This window comes from Nyctereutes procyonoides, unplaced genomic scaffold (genome assembly GCF_905146905.1).
Source record: "Nyctereutes procyonoides isolate TBG_1078 unplaced genomic scaffold, NYPRO_anot_genome, whole genome shotgun sequence".
Taxonomy (NCBI): Eukaryota; Metazoa; Chordata; class Mammalia; order Carnivora; family Canidae; genus Nyctereutes; species Nyctereutes procyonoides.
Window position 1 is genome coordinate 39,910,279 of NW_026575133.1, and position 18,293 is coordinate 39,928,571.

The 18,293-nt window shown below is 58.7% G+C and overlaps 2 protein-coding genes across 2 annotated transcripts in view; one reads left to right on the top strand and one right to left on the bottom strand.

Moving 5' to 3' along the window:
- Positions 1-5,199, top strand: part of HJURP (Holliday junction recognition protein) — a 43,821-nt gene extending 38,622 nt beyond the window's left edge. Inside the window, exons 10-11 of the mRNA XM_055345793.1 lie at positions 833-2,417; positions 4,917-5,199. Of these exons, the coding sequence (XP_055201768.1) occupies positions 833-2,417; positions 4,917-4,953 (1,622 nt within the window). The 3' untranslated portion in view covers positions 4,954-5,199. The remainder of the gene's footprint in view (positions 1-832; positions 2,418-4,916) is intronic.
- Positions 5,200-7,531: 2,332 nt separating this feature from the next.
- MROH2A (maestro heat like repeat family member 2A) overlaps positions 7,532-18,293 on the bottom strand; it is a 46,037-nt gene continuing 35,275 nt past the window's right edge. The window contains exons 29-42 of the mRNA XM_055345794.1: positions 18,075-18,193; positions 17,099-17,251; positions 16,555-16,709; positions 14,512-14,671; positions 14,240-14,433; positions 13,745-13,882; positions 13,169-13,283; positions 11,690-11,836; positions 11,289-11,471; positions 10,659-10,814; positions 9,190-9,321; positions 8,460-8,562; positions 8,143-8,208; positions 7,532-7,653 (exon numbers count right to left, since the gene is read on the bottom strand). Of these exons, the coding sequence (XP_055201769.1) occupies positions 7,532-7,653; positions 8,143-8,208; positions 8,460-8,562; positions 9,190-9,321; positions 10,659-10,814; positions 11,289-11,471; positions 11,690-11,836; positions 13,169-13,283; positions 13,745-13,882; positions 14,240-14,433; positions 14,512-14,671; positions 16,555-16,709; positions 17,099-17,251; positions 18,075-18,193 (1,943 nt within the window). The remainder of the gene's footprint in view (positions 7,654-8,142; positions 8,209-8,459; positions 8,563-9,189; positions 9,322-10,658; positions 10,815-11,288; positions 11,472-11,689; positions 11,837-13,168; positions 13,284-13,744; positions 13,883-14,239; positions 14,434-14,511; positions 14,672-16,554; positions 16,710-17,098; positions 17,252-18,074; positions 18,194-18,293) is intronic.

An 18,293-nucleotide genomic window follows, 5' to 3' on the forward strand; every position in this document is an offset into this window, starting at 1 on the left:
TGGTTGGTCGTGCAGCGTGGAGCCGTTTGGAGTCACGGCCCCTGACACCACTTGCCGACAACCTGCTAAGGAAGGTTCCGGAGTTCCAAGCAGCTCTTTGATCCTCAGACCGTATCCCTCTGAGGTTACGCGTTCAGAATATTGTGTTCAAAGTCATTTGGATTCTTTTTCCTCTTTCCGTTATTTATTTGATATGCACCTGGGTCCTTTCTGCGTCTGTTTTTTGCTTTTAGGGTTCTCCTTATCTTTGGTTTAATTTTCTTTCTTTCTTTCTTTTTTTTTTTTTTAAGGTTTTATTTTTTTATTCATGAGAGACACAGAGGCAGAGACACAGGCAGGGGGAGAAGGAGGCTCCCTGTGGGGAGCCCGATGTGAGACTCGATCCCAGGACCCCAGGATCATGACCTGAGATGAAGGCAGACGCTCAACCACTGAGCCACCCAGGCGTCCCTTAATATTATTTCTTAAATACATAACAGATTTAACATGATGTGAAAGTTAAGTCTGCATGAAGATCTGTCTCGGGAGCCCTGTGCCTTCCCCTGCTTCCCCAGCCCCGCAGGTAAACAGTGTCACTGTTTTGTTTCTAGTGAGACTTTGAAAAGGCATCCAGTGTGTAAACCATCACCTGGGGAAGGAAGGCCCCTCTAGGGAAGTTTGGGTTTAAGTTTGGTAGCTAGAAAGAAAGCTCTGAGAAGAATCTATTCCCACATTCTCCTGGACTTTCTGTCTTGGTTTTTGTATTGCTTAAAAACAGCGTCATGGTCATGATCCACCCTCCTTTATTTGCGTGGTCTCTGCAGATCATCACTTTGTGTATGTTTTCCTCCAGGGTGCTGTGACGTGTCTGGAGAGAGTCCTGGCGACCCAGCTGAGCCAGCTTCATGTCCCAGAGAGTGTGATCCTTCATGCCCCTGCTCGGCAGATCTGGCCCTGGTGCCTAGAAGCGACAGTCTCTGGCTACACGGGGCCGGGGGGAGCAGCTTCTCAAGCAGCCCACCCCTTGAGGCCGACAACATCTGTGACGTGACGATCAGCGACCTGTACGCAGGCATGCTGCACTCCATGAGCCGGCTGCTGAGCACAAAGCCGTCGTGCATCATCTCCACCAAAACCTCGTTCATCGCTCACAGCTGGAACTCCAGGCGGAGGCACAAGTGTAAGAGCAGAATGAACAGGACGCGTTGCCGGGGAGCCGGGCCCTCTCGGAGGGATCCCCAGGACAGACTCCCTCCCTGTTCTGAGCCAGGGAAGAATAGGGAAGTGTTAAGAGATTGTGAGAACATACTAGATGCTTCTGGCCAGAAAGCAGATTTAAAAATGGAAAAAGCTTTTCCTAAAGTAAACAAACTCAAGGTCTGCAAATTAGATCCAAGTTGGAGGGAGTTTAAGGGGCTAAGGAGTTCAATGTCCCAGAGGAGTTCTTCGATGACTTACGGAGATGCCAGGGCAGTGCGTTGTCTTGATCAGGAAAATAGATTCATGGCATTAAAATGGTTAATTTCTCCTGTAAAAGTCCTTTCCAGACCAGGAGTACTGCCAGGCAAGGGAGGGAATCGTTACAGGGAAATTGAAATCAAATTTGATAAGCTTCATCAGGAATATTGCCCCAGCCCCGGGAAGCAGCCCTGCCTGACTGCCCCCCCGGGACCCTTGGCTGTGGCCATGTACAGGGGTGGCCCAGCAAGCCCTCGCGGCCCCCAGGGCTTAGAAACCCGCAGGCTCAGCGGGCTTTTCGGCAGAGCTGAAGCCAAGAGGTCAAATGAGGCTTTTGAGGACCTGGGTGAAGGAGCTATTGGAGCAGGGAGACGCCTGCAGAGGAGGAGCTCCCCTCCCTCGCTTCCAGAGACCAGCTCCGCGCAGAGTCTCAGCCGCTCTGAGCAGACGCTGGACCTTCTTTCTCAAGGAAACAATCTTGGGATACTTGGAAAGTCACTATCCCCCGGCAGAACTAGCTCAGTAGCAAGGGTACTGCCTCTAAGCTGCGGAAGGGATCGTTACAGTGAAATAAAAGAAAAATTTGACAAGCTTCATCGAGAGTATTGCCAGAAATCACCGAAGCAGACCCAGGCGCCTTTACGTATCGGAGCACCTCCAGAGAGATCAAGTGTGGAAGTCCCGTATCCAGAAGGAGGCATCTTAGAAAAATTGAACCCAGACTCTGGCTTCCAGGGTCCCCCAAAGCTGTCAGCATCACCCCAGCGGAGCAGAGAAAGTACGCCGGGCTCAACCACACTCGAGTGCTTCATGCTCATGGCCAGTAGGGCCCACCAGTCCCCTCCAAAGAAACGCCAGTCATCAGACTCCCTGCTGTATGGACAGTGGGCCAGTTCCCCGGATTCGTCGCGTGTGGTGGGCCAGGCCACCCTGAGGCAGAGCGAAAGCCCAGGCCTCGCCAGCCCCCCTGGGAAAAGAAGGTGCGTTTCTGTTGGTTGAATGTGGGTGTTTTGCAATAGGATTCTTCTGCATTCAGTTTCCAAGCTTTCTCCCAAATCCTTTTCCTTCCTCTGAAACGAGCATTTATACCAAGAGCACGTTCGTGTGTAAGACGCATCGAGGTGGAGCCAAAAATGTTCCGACCAGGAACGTCTTACACCTTTCCCGCCGGAGTGCGTTCAGGGGTCTTCTCTGAAAAGCCTCACTGGCGCGCTGCGTGGCCTCGTCAGGCTGTCCTCCCAGCCTCTCCTGGCCTCAGGCAGCAGCTGCCACAAAGCTGATCTGGAAATAGTGACTTTCCTTCTATTTCTGGATTCCTTCCTGGGGACAGCGGGAGCGGCCTGCTGGGCCCCGCGCTCCTGCCCTGCCCACGACCTCCGTGCTCCACGGGGAGGTCCGTCTGCTGTCCTGCCTCGGCCTACGCTTGGGTTTGTGCGGACCCCTCAGTGATACGCGTGTGCCGCTCTCTTTTCTCCAGAGAAGCGTGGGGAGGGGGCGTTGCACATCACGGCGGGTTGTTCACCTGTTTCACATGAGCGCCAGGCTTTCCAGCGTGCACTTCAGTGTATCCCCAGGCCGGGATTCAGACACGTGACTCCTCGAGTGCACGTTTGGGGGTTTGTGCATTGGTGGTGTGGGCAGGTGAGGCCGTGTAGACGGCTTCCTCCTCCCTCCTGGGCGGTCGTTCAGATGGACCCCGTGTGCCCTGGACGCCCCGTGTTCTCTTTGTGCCGTGATCCCATCCCAGGGGCAGGTGCTTTTCTCTCAGAGATAAGCCCCAAGTTGTCACTGTCACCACCCCTCAGACCCCACAGGTCCTTCTCTGCCTTTGCTTACACTTCTCAGCGTTCAGACCCACACGGCTCCCCTCGGAGAATATTTGCAAAAACCTTGCAGTGCCTTGGCCACAGCAGAGGCTGGGTGCAGGAGCCAGCTGCCTCCTCCGAGTGAGCACAACGTGTAGGTGGCCACCCCTGCTCCTGCGGCTCCGTCAAGGTCAGGGTCAGAATCCTGGTCTGGTCTTTCTTCCTTCTTCCACGTCTTGGGCTGCTCCTGTTTTCTCCACCTACCATCTGGCTTGTGCTCCCCGAAGCCGCTCCCGCCACCAGCACGTCCCGTGGCCTTAGCCAGGCGGGTGGTAGCCTTTGTCAGATTAACCAGACCTGCATTGTGATTGATCTTTCTGGTCAAGGATTGAGGTCCGGGGCCTTGGTGAGGCCAGACACGGAGCTGGAGCAGAAAGGGAGGGGGCCGCCCACGCCCCAGGAGGCCCTCCCCCAATAGCACGAGGTCCTTTCCCTTTCTTCTGGGCCTTGTGCTCTTTGCCTGCACCCACCTCACACCAGGCCCTCAGCAGGGTAAGTGGGAGCCACGGGGAGTCCTGTGGGGTCGAGGCTTTCAGGGACCATGGCAGGGACTCCAAGGAGACTTGAGGGCGGGTACCAGTGACCCTACAGGATGACCTCCCTTCTCAGTTGAGAGGGGTTGTCACGAAGGCAGCGCCTCAAGTGAGAGCCATTCCCGGGGTCCCCCAGCCCCTGACCCGTCAGATGTCAGAGCTCCCTTGTCCGCTGGCCCCGCTCGTCCAAGCCTGCACCTGCTCCTGCAGTGTCCGTCCGGCTCCTCAGGCTCAACTCTGGCTTTTCCCACCTCGTCCCCAGATTTGCTTGCAGGTCACGCCGCCTGCTGGCTCAGCCCCTGGAGCCCAGCGGGTCGCTCCCCGGCCCTCTTCTGGCTCACCAGCACCTGACCCACCTTCCCACCTCAGGAGATCCCCCTTCTGGATGCCTGGCTCTCTCTTCTCGTTCACCTGCCCAGCAAGGGGCCTGGAGCAGGGACGGCCCACCAAGGTCACAGCCATGAGCAGTGCCTTCTGCCTGGCATTGGAGCACCTGGAGGAGGACTCAGCCCTCTGTGGGGCCCTCGGGGCGCCCCTGGAATTTGATAAGTCGTGGTGGCCGCCCCCTGGACGCCTTTTGCAGTTTCGTCTTAAAACTGTGATACAAACATCCTTAACCATTTTCCACATTTTTCCTTGTTTTCCTACTTAAATTACAAATGTCTTGAGGAAAGGGACCAAAGCTTCATGAGCTGTGACTACAGAAGGAATTTTAATGGCTAACATCTGGGTGCCAGGCTGTAGAGAACGTTCTTAATCCGTGCACGAACCCTTTGATAGAAGGGTTTCATCCAACAGGCGGGTTCTGTCTCTTACAAATAAGGGAATGTAGCTGAAGCCTCATAAGTCCTGGGTTCACCCGGGTGTCGGGGGCCAGGCCAGCATTCGAAGGCCGTGGGTGTAACCGCCCGCTTGCCCTGCTGCCCGGGAGCGGGTTACCATCAGGTGGGGTTTCACATCCTTTCCCCTTTACTGTCTAGTGGACGCACAAACATGCGATACAAAACAGTTCTGCTTTTGATGGCTTGGGAATTCTAATGGAATTTTACTGAAACTATTTTCATTCTTTTTTCTTCTAAAGGAAAGAACACATCTTTCAAGATGGAAGAGAAAAGTGACTTTGTATTAGAGAAATTGAAAGCTGAAGACGTATAGCCCAGTTATTTTAGAGAGTTGTCCATCTTCCCCCTTCCTGTGTGTGTGTGTGTTTTTAATCCTCAAGAATATGTGAGAACTGGCTTCACTTAACTGCCCTTCAAAGCAAATGTCAGTGAAACTGATCCCATTGAAATGACTCTTTGAGTTCTTGGTATAGAAGTTATTTGAATAAAGTTACTCGATTAAAATTTTTCACGTGACCTTTATAGGCCTGTGTTCCTCCTGTGTTCTTTTTAAAATATAGACACGTCCTCGGGATGCTCTTCATTCCTGTTTGGTTAGAGAACCTCCTTTGCTCTGAAACTCATGTAAGCCACAGAGACGATGGTTTAAGGTTTAAATTCAGAGCCAAAGGCTTGGTCTCTTCCACATTAGCGGGTAGCAAATTGAAACAGTAACCCTGAAAAGTAATTCCTGACATCATAATGTTAGCTGGAAGTGTGCCCAGACAGTCCTGGGATGGTCCCCCACCTCACAGCCACGTGGCGTCCCTGACATCTCAGATTTTCATTGGCGCTGCTTATAATCAGGTACCACGGTGACTTTTTAAATATTTCACATTCAGAGCACAGGGACAGCCCATGCATTGCCATGTGTGGCAGACTTTTAAATAAAAGGTCAAAAATGGGGATCCCTGGGTGGCGCAGCGGTTTGGCGCCTGCCTTTGGCCCAGGGCGCGATCCTGGAGACCCGGGATCGAATCCCACGTCGGGCTCCCGGTGCATGGAGCCTGCTTCTCCCTCTGCCTGTGTCTCTGCCTCTCTCTCTCATTCTATGTGACTATCATAAGTTAAAAAAAAAAAAAAAGGTCAAAAATGAGATTAAATTCTGCACGCCTTTCCTCCCTGTCCCCTTCTCCTGATTCTGATGGTTCCCTTTCCACCGACGCCTTCATGCCAGGACATCACCTCTGCATGAATCAGCTCAAGCTGCCTTAACAGAATAAATCCCACAGACCGGGTGCCCAAGCAGCAGAAATGTATTTTGCACAGTTCTGGAGGCCAGAAGTGGGTGCCCGGACAGTTGGCTCTGCTGAGGGCCCTCTTCGTGCAGGCCCCGCCCTCGGGACCTCACCTGAACTTGATCACCCCCCAAAGGCCCTACTTTAGGTACCATCACATCAGGGTTAGGGCCTCCATGTGTGAATTTTGGGGGTTTGCATTCAGTCCTGAGAGCCGTGAATCAGAAGACCTGCGCTGAGAACCTGCCAGGAGCCTTACCCCTCGCAGGCAGCTTATCCTTCCTTGGCACAGACCCCTGGGATGCTAGACCTTTCCTTCGTGCCTGCACCTTGTTAAAAGGAGCATGACCCATCCTTTGCTCTTGGTCAGAAAAAATATCCTTACCCACAACTGTGCCTTGTCACACCACCACCACCGTCCCTGAGCACGCATGCACACACACACACACAGGACACTACAGGCGATGCGTGGGATGGTCTGTGTATTCTCTGCAGCTTGGTTTCACCAAGAGGTGTTTGCCCTTGACAGGAGCTGATGGATGTGGGTGTCTCGTATTTCAAGAGTCTAGGCAGCTGGTTTCCTCCACGCTCCTGCTGGGTGTCTGCTGCTACAGACGCACGCAGCCGTGATCCTTGAGCACGGGCACGGGCTCCCCTGCAGCAGACCTCTAGCGGTGAGTTGGTCGTGGATGCCGGTGTCGTGGATATGTGTGTCTTCAGCTTCCCCTAATGATCGCCAACTTACCCTCCCAAATAGCTCTTCCAGTTTGTCCAGCAACAGAAGAGATCCCATGACCCCCCTGCTGCCACCAGTCGGTGCCAGGCCGGTGGAGGTGGGGAGTGTGTGCGAAACACCTTGCACTTTGCATTTCTGGGGTACTGCCTTTTCAAGGGTCCTCTCAGGACTCTCCTTTTTTTAAAATATTTTATTTATTTATTCATAAGAGACAGAGAGGCAGAGAGAGAGAGAGGCAGAGAGAAGCAGGCTCCATGCAGGAAGCCCAACGTGCAACTTGATCCCGGGTCTCCAGGATCAGGCCCTGGAAAGAAGCACCCCAGTATCATCCCCGGCCAGTGGCCACTCCTCCCCACCCCCGCACCACTAGGGCACTAACACCCTGGCTGGGCCCTCCTTACTTGGGTCACAGTCCCCCACATCAGACACCTCTTTTCCCTTCAAGAATGGGGTCCTGGGGGGCAGAGGCTGTGCGGCAGCCTGCCTCCTCTCGCTGATTGGCACAGGGCTGGGTGGCACTGAACAAGGGTGGATTCTGACCCCCTGGGCTGAAGGGGCAGTCTGACACCCGCACGCTCCCGGGAAGCAGGAATAAAACCAGCTCCCTTGGGACTAAACCCCCCCCCCCCCAGTCTGGGCTCTGAGATGTTGTCACCTGACAGTCAGGAATCTGCACTCGCAATGACAATGGGGGTTTATTTCAAGGGGGAGGAAAGAAAGGGACACTGATTATTTTAGAATGATGCTTTTCTTAACTAAATTAAAAATATTTTTGTATTGCCGTGCTCCAGCTGCAGCCTGGCCCTCCAAGGACGCAGTTTACACTTTACACTCGAACCACCTAGCAAAATCCTCCGGATGAAGCCAAAAGCAGGTGCTGACTACACGTATCCAAGATTCTGAGGGTCTCCAGGGCTGCCCTCCGGACCCCGGGATCCGAGTCCAGCTGCAGCTCCTGGAGAGCTGAGAGTGAGCAGACACGGGACACAATCAGGACCCAGCTCGGCCACCCCCTCCTTCCCGGGGGCCGCTGAGCCACTGGAAGGCCCCCTGCTCCCGGCAAGCCACCATCCGCACAGCGCGGGGCTCCCGCGGGCTGAGGAAGGGGAACCCCTGTGTTTGCAGCCAGGAGACAGCAGGTGGAGCTGTGTCTGCACACACGTCCCCCCATCTGGGCCTTCTGCTAGCCTCTAGGGGGGACACAAAGATCACCCACAGAACCCGAGCTCCATGCGGATCAGTGGAAGGAATCAGGGAGGATGCATTTTGCAAATATTTGTGATGGGGAGCCGGGCAGAAGGCCTGGGGTACGGAAGGACTCCACACCCAAATAGTTGTCTTCCTGGGAAGCCCCTGTGCAGGGCCTGACTACACAAGGAAGGGTCGGCTGGCTCTTCCCCCAGGGGTCTCTCGAAGTTTCCCCAGATGAGGTTAGCCGTCTCTACTACTCACAGTCCCGCAATGCCGGAAAGTCCAGTTTTTTCAGATGATGCGCAGACATCTGCTTCATAATAACGCCTGGAACGAGAGCGAGGGGAAATGCCCAGCTCACAAATATTAGGGCAGCGAGAGATTCCCTTTCACCTTTTGAGACAATCTGTGTAGGGCTCCGCTGAAGATGCTGAAGTGAGAATCAGCCAGATGCGGAGCACGGTGGGATAGGACACCGAGAAGGGGGGCTGGCCCCTACTCTGCTGCCTGCCCCCCTCCCGCTCCAGGCCCCGGGTTCGGGCCCTCCCGCAGCCGGAGACCTCTGCTCGCTCGCCCACCTGCCAGGTCGCACGCAGCGCTTCTGATCCTTGGCGAGTTGCTACTAACATGGGTCATTGTTTCTAGCAAGAAGCTGTAGAGCACAGCGGGTTTTTTCTGAGTCTGCAAAAGACAAAGGATGAACGGAGCCATGGGGACGAGGCCCTAGCGATCGGCTGCTCACGGAGCGCGTTCCCATCTGTCTGACGCAGGAGGGGCTAGTGCCCATCCCAGCATCACACAGCAAGTAGCTGGACAACTGAGGGACCTTCGGACCCTGGTGCATCGTCTGACCCAGAGAAGAGATGACATTGTCTACAAACCGCGTGGCCGTCCAATACTGTGGCCCTCTGGCCGCGTGTGGCCCTCGAGCACTTGAAATGTGACTAGTCTGAATTAAGTATAAGGAGTCTCCTGCATTTTGAGGACAGAAACTCAAAAAAGGAAAATATCACATTAATAATGTGCACATTGATTACATGTTGAAATGACAACGGTTTGGGTCCACTGGGTTAAGTAAACTCTCTTATTCAATCTGGTGTCACGTCTTTCACTTTTCCTAACGTGGCTACCAGAAAACGTACGGGCGTGAGGCTTGCATCCTGTGTCTGTTGGACGGGGCTGCTCTGGAGGCTTCAGGTCCGGCAGGTGAGCACCAGGTCACCGATGGAAGCCTGTGGCGGCCGCGACCCTAAGCCCCAACCCCAGGGCAGCCACCTCCAGCAGGCCCAGGGCCCTCGGCTTCCTCACCAGGATGGAGCAGAGCGTTGTCTGGAGGACGGTCATCTCGTCGGCCGTGCTGCTGTCACTGCGGCCTGAGCTGCGTTCCGGCGCCTTCCAGCCCCAGAAGTGTGCACACTGAAACACGGTAGCCACGCAGGCCTGGGGGACCATGGGGCACAGGATGGAGGGAGGGCGTCAGGCAGACCGAGGGGCTCGCGGGGCCCGGGGTGGGGGTGGCAGGGCTGACGTTCCACCCGTGGGCCAGAGGGCAGCCCCGGGAAAGCCTCAGGGAGCCATGGAAGGGTACCCGGGACCAGAGCCCTCCGTGTGCATTTATGGAAAACCCATGGGAGGCGGATGCAGCCCACTTGCACCCTCAGCCAGCACCTCCGTGCCCTGGGCAGCCCTGCCTGGGACCCACGGCTCCGGGATGTTGGGGACATCGGGGTCAGGAGCCTGGCCGGGACTGGTAGGACCAGGCAGAGCTTTCTCATCCCCAGACCCTCGCTGAGCACTGAGCCACCAGGGCCCCTGGCATCTGGCCTCCAGCGGGTGTAGGCCACAGGAGGGGACGACAGGAGGCTGCGGGGCGGGAGAGGCTGGGCTATCCATTCCCAGGGACAGGAGTGGCAGCAGTGTGGCTGGGACCAGCCCTGGGGCTCGCCTCCCCTTGGTGACTCTGCCCTGGCCCCTCCTGGCTGCTCCTTCCATCACCTTCCAGAAGCACGCCCCACAGGGCAGTCGCCATACAGTGTGAGCCACTGATGGATTTGTGAGGAAAGCATCTCTGAGAGGTGACAGTTCCCAGCCAGGTTTTCCAGTGTCCCCGAGGGAGAGCAGGTGTCGGGAGCGTGCCGCAGGATGCCCCTCACTGACCTAGGGGAGCCCCCAGCCCCCCCACGCCGGGTGGACACCTACAGCCCTCGCAACAGCAGGATTCTTGGGACCCCAGGGCCGGAGACCATGGTACTAGCTGAGCATGAGCACCCCAGTCCACGGCAGGGAGACAGAGGTCCGGGTCACCGCCTGCGTGGTGCCAGGGGCCGCCGTCGCACAGGCGGGAGCTGCAGCGGGAGCTCCCAGCAGCAGAGGAGCTGGGCGTCCAGAGGGAGGAGAACCTCGGGGTGCAGGGCCAGGCCCCCTCACTACCCCCCTGCAGCCCCAACACAGGCCTCCCCCACCCGGAGCCCTGACGAGGGATTCAAGGTGAGTTTGAGTGTAACCGAGTCCTAACGCCCAAGAGTGGTGGCAAGCTGTAGAACCCACTGGAAGAAAAGGAGGTTGGGCGGAGGATACCCGCAGGCAGCAACAGGAGGAGAAAGCTACGCCAGACGCCTCAGTAAGCCTGGGGGGCGGGGGGCGGGCACGGCCCCCTCCCCAGCCCGGCATGAGGAACGGGGCCGATGGGGAGAGGCAGGGGGAGGACCCCCGCTCAGTCTCCTTTCGGGGTCAGCAGTCCCCCCACTTGGGGACACAGAGCGGAGGGGGTGTCCCACCTGGGCTGCATCCGGGCAGGGGTCCTGGCAGTGCAGCAGGAGCGGGATCCAGGCTTTTTTCACTTCCTCCTTGAAGAAGTGCTTCTTGGAAATCCCGACCACCTTCGCCAGCCGCCCGAACAGGACGAAGGCTTTCAAACGCAGCAGCTCGCTCTCCTGCGGCCCAGATGCACAGGTGACGCTCAGGAAGCCAGAGGCCCCCACAAAGCCCCATCCGCTCTCCGTGGACCCTTCTAGCTGCCTTGGCCCCTGCAGAGGCTTCTGGATTGCTCCGTCAGGTGGGAGGCTCTCCTGCAGGGCTCTCCGTACCGGGCACCTTCTCTTCCCTGGGGGGCACACCACCGGCCAGCAGACAGCCCACCCAGTACCTCACAGGGCCGATGCCCAAAGAGCATCCCTAGGCCGCAAGGGATTAGGGGAAGCTCCACCCTAACAGCAGGGCAGGGGGCCCACGATCAGCCAATGGGTGCATCGGCGCCCAGTCAGGCCTGCGGCCCCCTCTCATCCAGAGCCTGCCTTTTCTTTAGGGGATGAGAAGTGCTGACCCAGTGGCTGAGGGGGCATTGGAGAAGCCCCCCCCCCCCCCCCGTCATAGGGCCAGGGCCCGGCGAAGCTGCACTCTGGGCTCACGCTGTCGAAGAAGGCCCTGCACTGCTCGCAGAGGACGCTGAACGAGGACCCCACGTCTCCCTCCCGGAGCTCAGCCAGGATCTTGGCCAGGGCCTCCATGCCCTCGGAGGTCACGCTGGTGCTGACGGGCTCCCTCAGGGAGTCCAGGCACTTCTCCAGCAACAGCTTCCGGTACTGTCTCACCTGAGGGTGGTCGGGGGGACAACCTGGTTCCCCACCTGGTTCCCCACCTGGTTCCCCACCTGGTTCCCCACCGGGTTCCCCACCTGGTTCCCCACTGGGTTCCCCAGCCAGCTCCCCAGCTGGTTCCCCTCTGCACGCGGCCAGAACAGGCCAGCCCTGACCCCCCGCCCCCCAGTCCCTGCTCGCTGGGTCCCTAGGCTCTGGGCCGGGCGCCGCACCTTCTTGGGGGCACCGAGGGCCATGTTGCCCAGGGCTCGCAGGGAAAGCACCCGCAGGGCCTCGTCCTCCTGGTCGGCCCCTTTCTCCAGCAACAACACCGTGGGTTTCAGCAGTTTCTCCTGGTACAGAACCGGGTCGCTCATGAACTAGAAAAGAGAACTTTCTGGCAATTTGGCCCCACGGGCCCCTTTCTCATCAGCCACAAGGCCAGTGTGTGACGAGATCCCATGCACAGAGGGTCTCCGTGAAGAGAGAGGACACCAAGCCCCGGCTCCCCAGGACCAACTCTTGGCTCCTCCGTCCACCAGCTGGGACCCCTGGCCGGTCACTCAGAACCCCCCGAGCCTCAGCTTCCCCCACCTGCAAGACCTGGCTCATGGGGCTGTTGTGAGGCTTCCTAAGGAGACCGTGGGGAAAGCCTCGTGAGTGTGGCCTATAGGAATACACCTGTTCAGTTAAGCTGACCGAGCAGCTCCCGTGTGCAGGAGCTGGGCCCACGGGCTTGCTGGCTTGCATGCTTTTGTTTTTAAAGTTTTAATTATTTGAGAGAGAGAGAGAGAGAACACAAGCAGGGGGAATAGCAGAGGGGAGAGGGAGAAGCAGACTCCCCACTGAGCAGGGAGCCCGACATGGGACTCGATCCCAGGACCCCGGGATTCCAACCAGAGCCAAAGACAGAATCTAAACAGACTGAGCCACCCAGGCGCCCCCGTGGGCCTTCAACAGATACATGAACTTCCCTCCCCCGGGACTCAGAGAACCACACCCGGCTCAGCACTCAGAGCACCAGGACCTCAGGCCAATGGGGCCCCCCTGGCTTGTGTGTGTGTGTGTGTGTGTGTGTGTGTGTGTGTGTGTGCGTGTGTGTGGGTGGGTGGGTGCACACACACGTACACAGATTATAAATAAACCTGAAAAAAGTAAACACCAAACTGGTGACCCCAAAGCAGGAAATTTGCCATCCAGCCCTTTATAGAAAATGTTTGCTGACCCTACACCAGGCGGATGTGGGGCTCCTAAGGCATATCGGGAATCACGCAGCCAACCCAATTTCTCCTAAAAGTTTTCTGGCTAATTCCCTCAGGACCTGGTAAGAGCTCAGGAGGGTGGCTGGGACCCAGTGGGTGTCACCCCCTTTCCTGGCCTTCCTGCCTGGCCAGGCCCTATTGGCCCCTGATGGCCTTCCTACAAAGCCTTCCCCAGCCCATCAATCCTGGCAAGAGCCCAGGTGCCCTCCTCCGGGCCCTTGGGTGTTGCCGGCACTCAGCACAGCACCGCTCATTTAGCTGTGCACCCTGGGTGGGGCCCCCTTTCCCTACCGTGTACACCCCAAATCACTCACATCCCCAGGGAGGTGGGACAGTTGCCTGCCCCTTGACTCAGATGCCCCTCAGAGCCGGGTCCTGGGGGGTGGAATGGGGAGGGTGCACCCAGCAGCCGCGCCCCAGCTCCCCCAGCACTCCGCGCCCGAGCCTCACCTCCACGCAGACGGCCGTGCTGCTGATGCGACAGCTGAGGACATCGGAGTCCATGCCTCTGAGCACCAGCTCCGAGAGTCGCTGCCTGTACCCCTCCAAGCTCCGCATGCACAGCCTGCAGGGGGGTGCAGCCCAGGGCAGGGAGGGCTTCTCAGCTGCTGCCTGCAGAGCAGCTCCGGGGCTGGGCACCCGGGGGCATATCTCTTAACCTCTCTGGGCCTCTCCCTCCTTCACCAGGGGGATTTGGTCAGGGTGTCACTGGAGTACCTACTTTTCACTTCCTTTTCATCAAAAGGGACCAGAATGAGTGACCAGGACCCAGGAAATAGCTCTCTGACCTGGCCCAGCTTGGAAGCCCCATGTGGACTTGGGTGAGCCCCTCACAGCTCCCACCTTGGAGCAGGACGGGTTAGGATAAAAGATTCCCCCTGCCCTACACGCTGCCATCCCAGAGTCTGGAACACGGGTCGACTTGGCAATCCCTCAGAAGCCAGGCACTCAGCCGTGACCTAGACCTTCCAGCAAGGAGACCACCCTGCGCGTCCCGCTGCCCGGGCCTGGAGGCTGGGTGCCCACCTGGCCAGCAGGCCCACGCCCTGCAGGAACGTGGAGCTGCTCTGCAGGAGGGCCCACACGCCCTGCTCCTCCAGAGTGTGAACCAGCTGCTCGCTGTTGAGTCTTCTGAACAAAAGCTGCATGGACTTGATCGTGATCCTGGAAGAAGGTGGGACTGTATCACGACGAAAAGGAGCACCCACCGCCGGGCAAACGCGGCACCCGGGTCGGAGAAACAGGGGTACCCATGCCTGCTGGGCCTCGCTTAGGGGGCTAAGGGCGATCACGTGAGGGAGTGGGTCTGCAAACAGTGAAAACTACACTGCCCTGGACTCATGCGAGGGAGGATTGTTAAGATCTGCTTCCAGAAACTTCTCTGCACCATGAGAGGACCACAAGTCCTCTTGGTGGAGATGGCTCTCAGGATCCTTAACTTCTAAGAGGCCGGGTCCAGGTCAGGTCCACTGCCTTACACCCCCACCCCAGCCCTGCTCCGCAAGCCACCCCCAAGAGCACCTCCGCAGGTTGATCTCCTCTGGCAGCGTCCCTGCATGGACCAGTCTCCACGTCTTTAGGACAGGCGACATGGCCTCTGGCCCCTGGCTGCTGCTGAGCTGCAGCAGGAGGGTGTAGATGAGGTCCGGGAAGAGGTCCAGGAGCTTGTCGTCCACATCTATCTTCTGGATGAGAAGGTGGATGGTGCACAGGGTCTGCAGAGAGACGCGCTGAGGTGTCAGGGCTCCTACTCTGAGCCTCCAAGGAGCCCGGGGCCTGCCCCTGGGACTCACCATCAGAGGATCCACCGCGGCCAGGCGCCAGATGTCAGCTTTGGAGGTGGCGTTGGCCTTGGGGGTGAACCTCGACTGCAGCCGGCCCATCAGCCCGTGGAGCATTGTCCGGGCAAAGGGCACGTTCTCTGCCACAGCCAGCCACACCTCCGTCAGGTGCCTAACCAAAGACAGGACACAAGGACCATGGGTCTCCCGCCTTGGGCCCTGGCAGGTAAGAGCCTCTTTGGCTCCGCAGGCAACCCCCTGAAAAGGGGCTGAACCCCGAAGGCTGAACCTCAGAGAGGCGGGCTGAGTTGCCAAGGTCGCATAACCAGAACCCGGTCCGTGACCCCATGCTCAGGTCCCTTCCTCTGCCGCGGCCCCAGTGCCAGGTGACCTTAGAGGTGCCCACGGGGCCTCTCATCTGATGACTTTATAGGTACTTCCAGCAACAGCTGCCAAGGCCCCAGCTGGTCAGTCTGGTCCAAAGCAGCTGGCTCATCGCACAGCATCTCCTCCTCCCAACACATCTTTGAGGAAGATGCTTTCAGCTCCGTGGCGCACAGGAGAGGAAGGGGGCCTGCGGAGGTTAGGCAACCTGCCAGACGACAGTCTGAAGCGGCTCCGCATCCCCAAGAGCCCACAGCTCTGCTGAGAAGGGAAGGACCCAGGGGCAGTGGTGTCACGGGCCCAGGGTGTGTAGGTGCAGGGAGGTGGGGGGGTTGCAGGGGGCTTTAAAGCACTAAGGGGGCAAGTCTACCAGGATCAAATCCAACCAGGAGAGGTGCCCCCTCCCGCGTGAATCCACAGAACCAAATCCACAGACATGACTTTGGGAGGACACGCGGCCAGGCGCCTGGTGGTCGGACGGAGTGGAGGGGTGGGCCATGAGCTCACGGGCAACCACTGCTCATAAAGAAGCCATCGGGGTGTGAGGAAACAAGAAAGCAGGACCTCAGCCCGCGACAGCCAGAAACTGCCGCGTGCACTGGAGGGAGCAAAGGCCCCAGCTCAGCCGGCCCCGGACCCCCGGCCATGGAAGCTGTGGGGTGGCGACGGGGCTGTTCGGAGCCTCCAAGCTCGTGGCAATTTGTGCCCAGCGAAAGGGCGCCAGTGCAGTGAAAGCCAGCGCGCCGGCGGCCACCGAGACCACCAGCCTGACGGAGGCCACACTGCACTGTCCCCCACCCCAGCCCTGCTCCGCGAGCCACTAACCCCCAGCAAATCAAGCAGTCCTCACGGGCCTCCCGCCCGATGAGGAGCAGCCCCACGGCAGAGCCAGGCCTGCGTTTCACACGGGGCAGCCCGCTCTGTTCGTGTCACAGCATGTTGAGTGACATCGGCCACCCCTCCGTCGCCCACAGTCTCAAGGCTCTTCTTTGCTCTGCAACCTTGGCGGATCTGGGGACGGCTGCCCACCCCTTTCTATGCACTCCCCGGTGTGTCCTGGCACCATCCCAGACGCACTCCCCCTGCCCGGGAGACCCTGCCAGCAGCCTGCGTGCCACCGTGACGTGACGGGGACACAGGGACCCAGCAGGCTGCAGGGAACACGGAGAGGCAGGGGCGGGGCTGCGTTACCATGAGGCCACCTGAGGGTTTGAGGTTCTGTTAGCTCAAGCCTCGGGCACCTGGACCTCCCCTCTCAGGGCCGTGTTTGGAAGGGAGAGGGACACAGCGGAGGCATGTCCAGAGGCCCGCGCAGGCCTTGGTGACCACGTCCTCAGGCGTGTCCTGGAGAAGCCCAACCTCGGAGGGGGCCCGGAGTCCTCGAAATGAAAGGGCTGCTGCGGGCAGAGGCCAGAGGGGATGACAGGACACCTGAGAAGCTGCGGAATCCGGACTCCAGCTCCGTAGGATGGAACGGTGACGCTGGGGCTCCAGGTCCGTGGTTCCCAGAGCCTGTTCCTCCCACAGGAGATGCAGGGACAGGGCTTGACCCACCCCAGGTTCAGACACGCCACTGCTCAGGGGCCCTGTCCACCCGGACACGTCGGGCTGGTGAGATGGGCGAGGTCTGGGCTGCAAGGGGCGCTGTGGCTCCCTGTCCAGGGCACCCACCTCTCCATGGGCAGGGGCTGCCTCAGGAGCGATGTGAGGACTGTCTCCTGGTGGTAGTGTGCCAGCAGGAGGATGCCCTCAATGAGGTGGCGTCGCACCTCCAGGTGGTCCACCACGGGCAGGTGGACCAGGATGGCGCCCAGGATCTCGGCCACCTGGGGAAGGGCAGGCATCACCAGCACAGCCTGGGCCCCTGTGACCGCTGTGCACCCCTCCTCCAGGAGACCTTGCCCAGCTAGATGTTGGGGAGGTTAAACCACCTGCGCCTCCTTTGGCCTCTTCCTGGATTTTATCAGGTTTTCTGTGTGGGAGGCAGGACGCTCTGGGAGAGTGAGCCACGGGCCTCCAGTCCACTGTCCTCTTACTAACCAGGCTAGCTTCAACGTGTTCCTTTCTCATTCTAGAACTCTACTCCCTGTCCTCTTTACAATCAAGGGTCTGGGGAGACCTTCTCCGCAAGCACAGCTGGGCCCTTGCTTGTCCCTCTAGCCTGGGCGCACTGGACAGCCCCAGCCCCGAAGCAGCCCAGCCGCGGCTCGGCCACCTTGTCTTCCAGCTCCTTGGCCCGCATCTGGAGGAAGGTGCCTATCCAGGTGACGGAAGCCTTATCATGCTGTAGGTCCATGGCCCCGATGTTCTCACAGAGCTTCTGGATGAGCGAGACCACCTCATCGCAGTTGAATTGCATGCAAGCCACCTAGGACCAGAGCAAGCACCCCTGGGCTCCAACAGCCAAGTTGCAGGCCAACTCCCTGCCCCCACCTGCCACCACTAATGTCCCCTTCCTCTTCCATCCAACACCTGGGCCCTGGCCCAGGCCCCAATCCTCCCTCAAACCACCGCCAGGGCCTCCCCCCCGCCTCCCTGCCCGGCCCTGGGCTGTTACTCCTCCTCCACCTCGGAGACCCAAAGCCCAGCCCTGCTTTCCAAGGCTTAGGACATGTGCCCCCAACCTCTGCTGCACCTCACATACCTGACACCGCCCACGGCACCTGAATTCCACTCAGGAAGCCCCACCCACACGTTCCCCATCCTGTCTGTACTGCCCTGCAGCCTTCACTCAGAGTGTACCCTGAGCTCGACTGCCCTGCCACGTCATCCTGCCACCCCCCACCCCCCGCTCCAGAAAGCCGCCTCTGCCCCCTGAGGCAGCAGGGCCTCGTCCCCTTTGCAGAGTTCGGGTGACTCCGGGCATTCGGCCATCAGTGTGCCCGTGTACCGACACCTCTCCGCGGGACCCCATGTTTAACTCTCTCTGGGGGTCTCCACCTTCAGTGCGGCACACCGCAGGGATGGAGACTATTGAGCACCTACTACGTGCCAGGCACCACAGTGGGGATCTTACATACTGCAGGCCATTTAGGCACAGAGGGCATGAGTTGGACCAAAAGCCATGGGAACTTCAACATCTGGAAGAAAAGGAAGGCTGCCTGGCCAGGCTGAGCAACATCCCACGCCCCAGAGACAGTCCAGGCGCCAGAGTCCAGCCCAGGAGCCTCCCCACCTTTCCAGCTTGTCACCTTGGCAATTCTGGAAGATGCACTGAAAATCTTCTCCACATCTGGGCCCTGGAGATCCTCCTTACATTTTGCAAGCTCCAGCTCCTTGGAAGGGCCCCATGAGGAGCAGGTCTGGCTTGCTGTTAGGAACATGATTTTAGACACGATCAGAAGGATAAAAGGTCCATCCACAGGCCACATCAGGGTGGCCTCCTGGCCTGGTCCACAGGACTCCCTGGC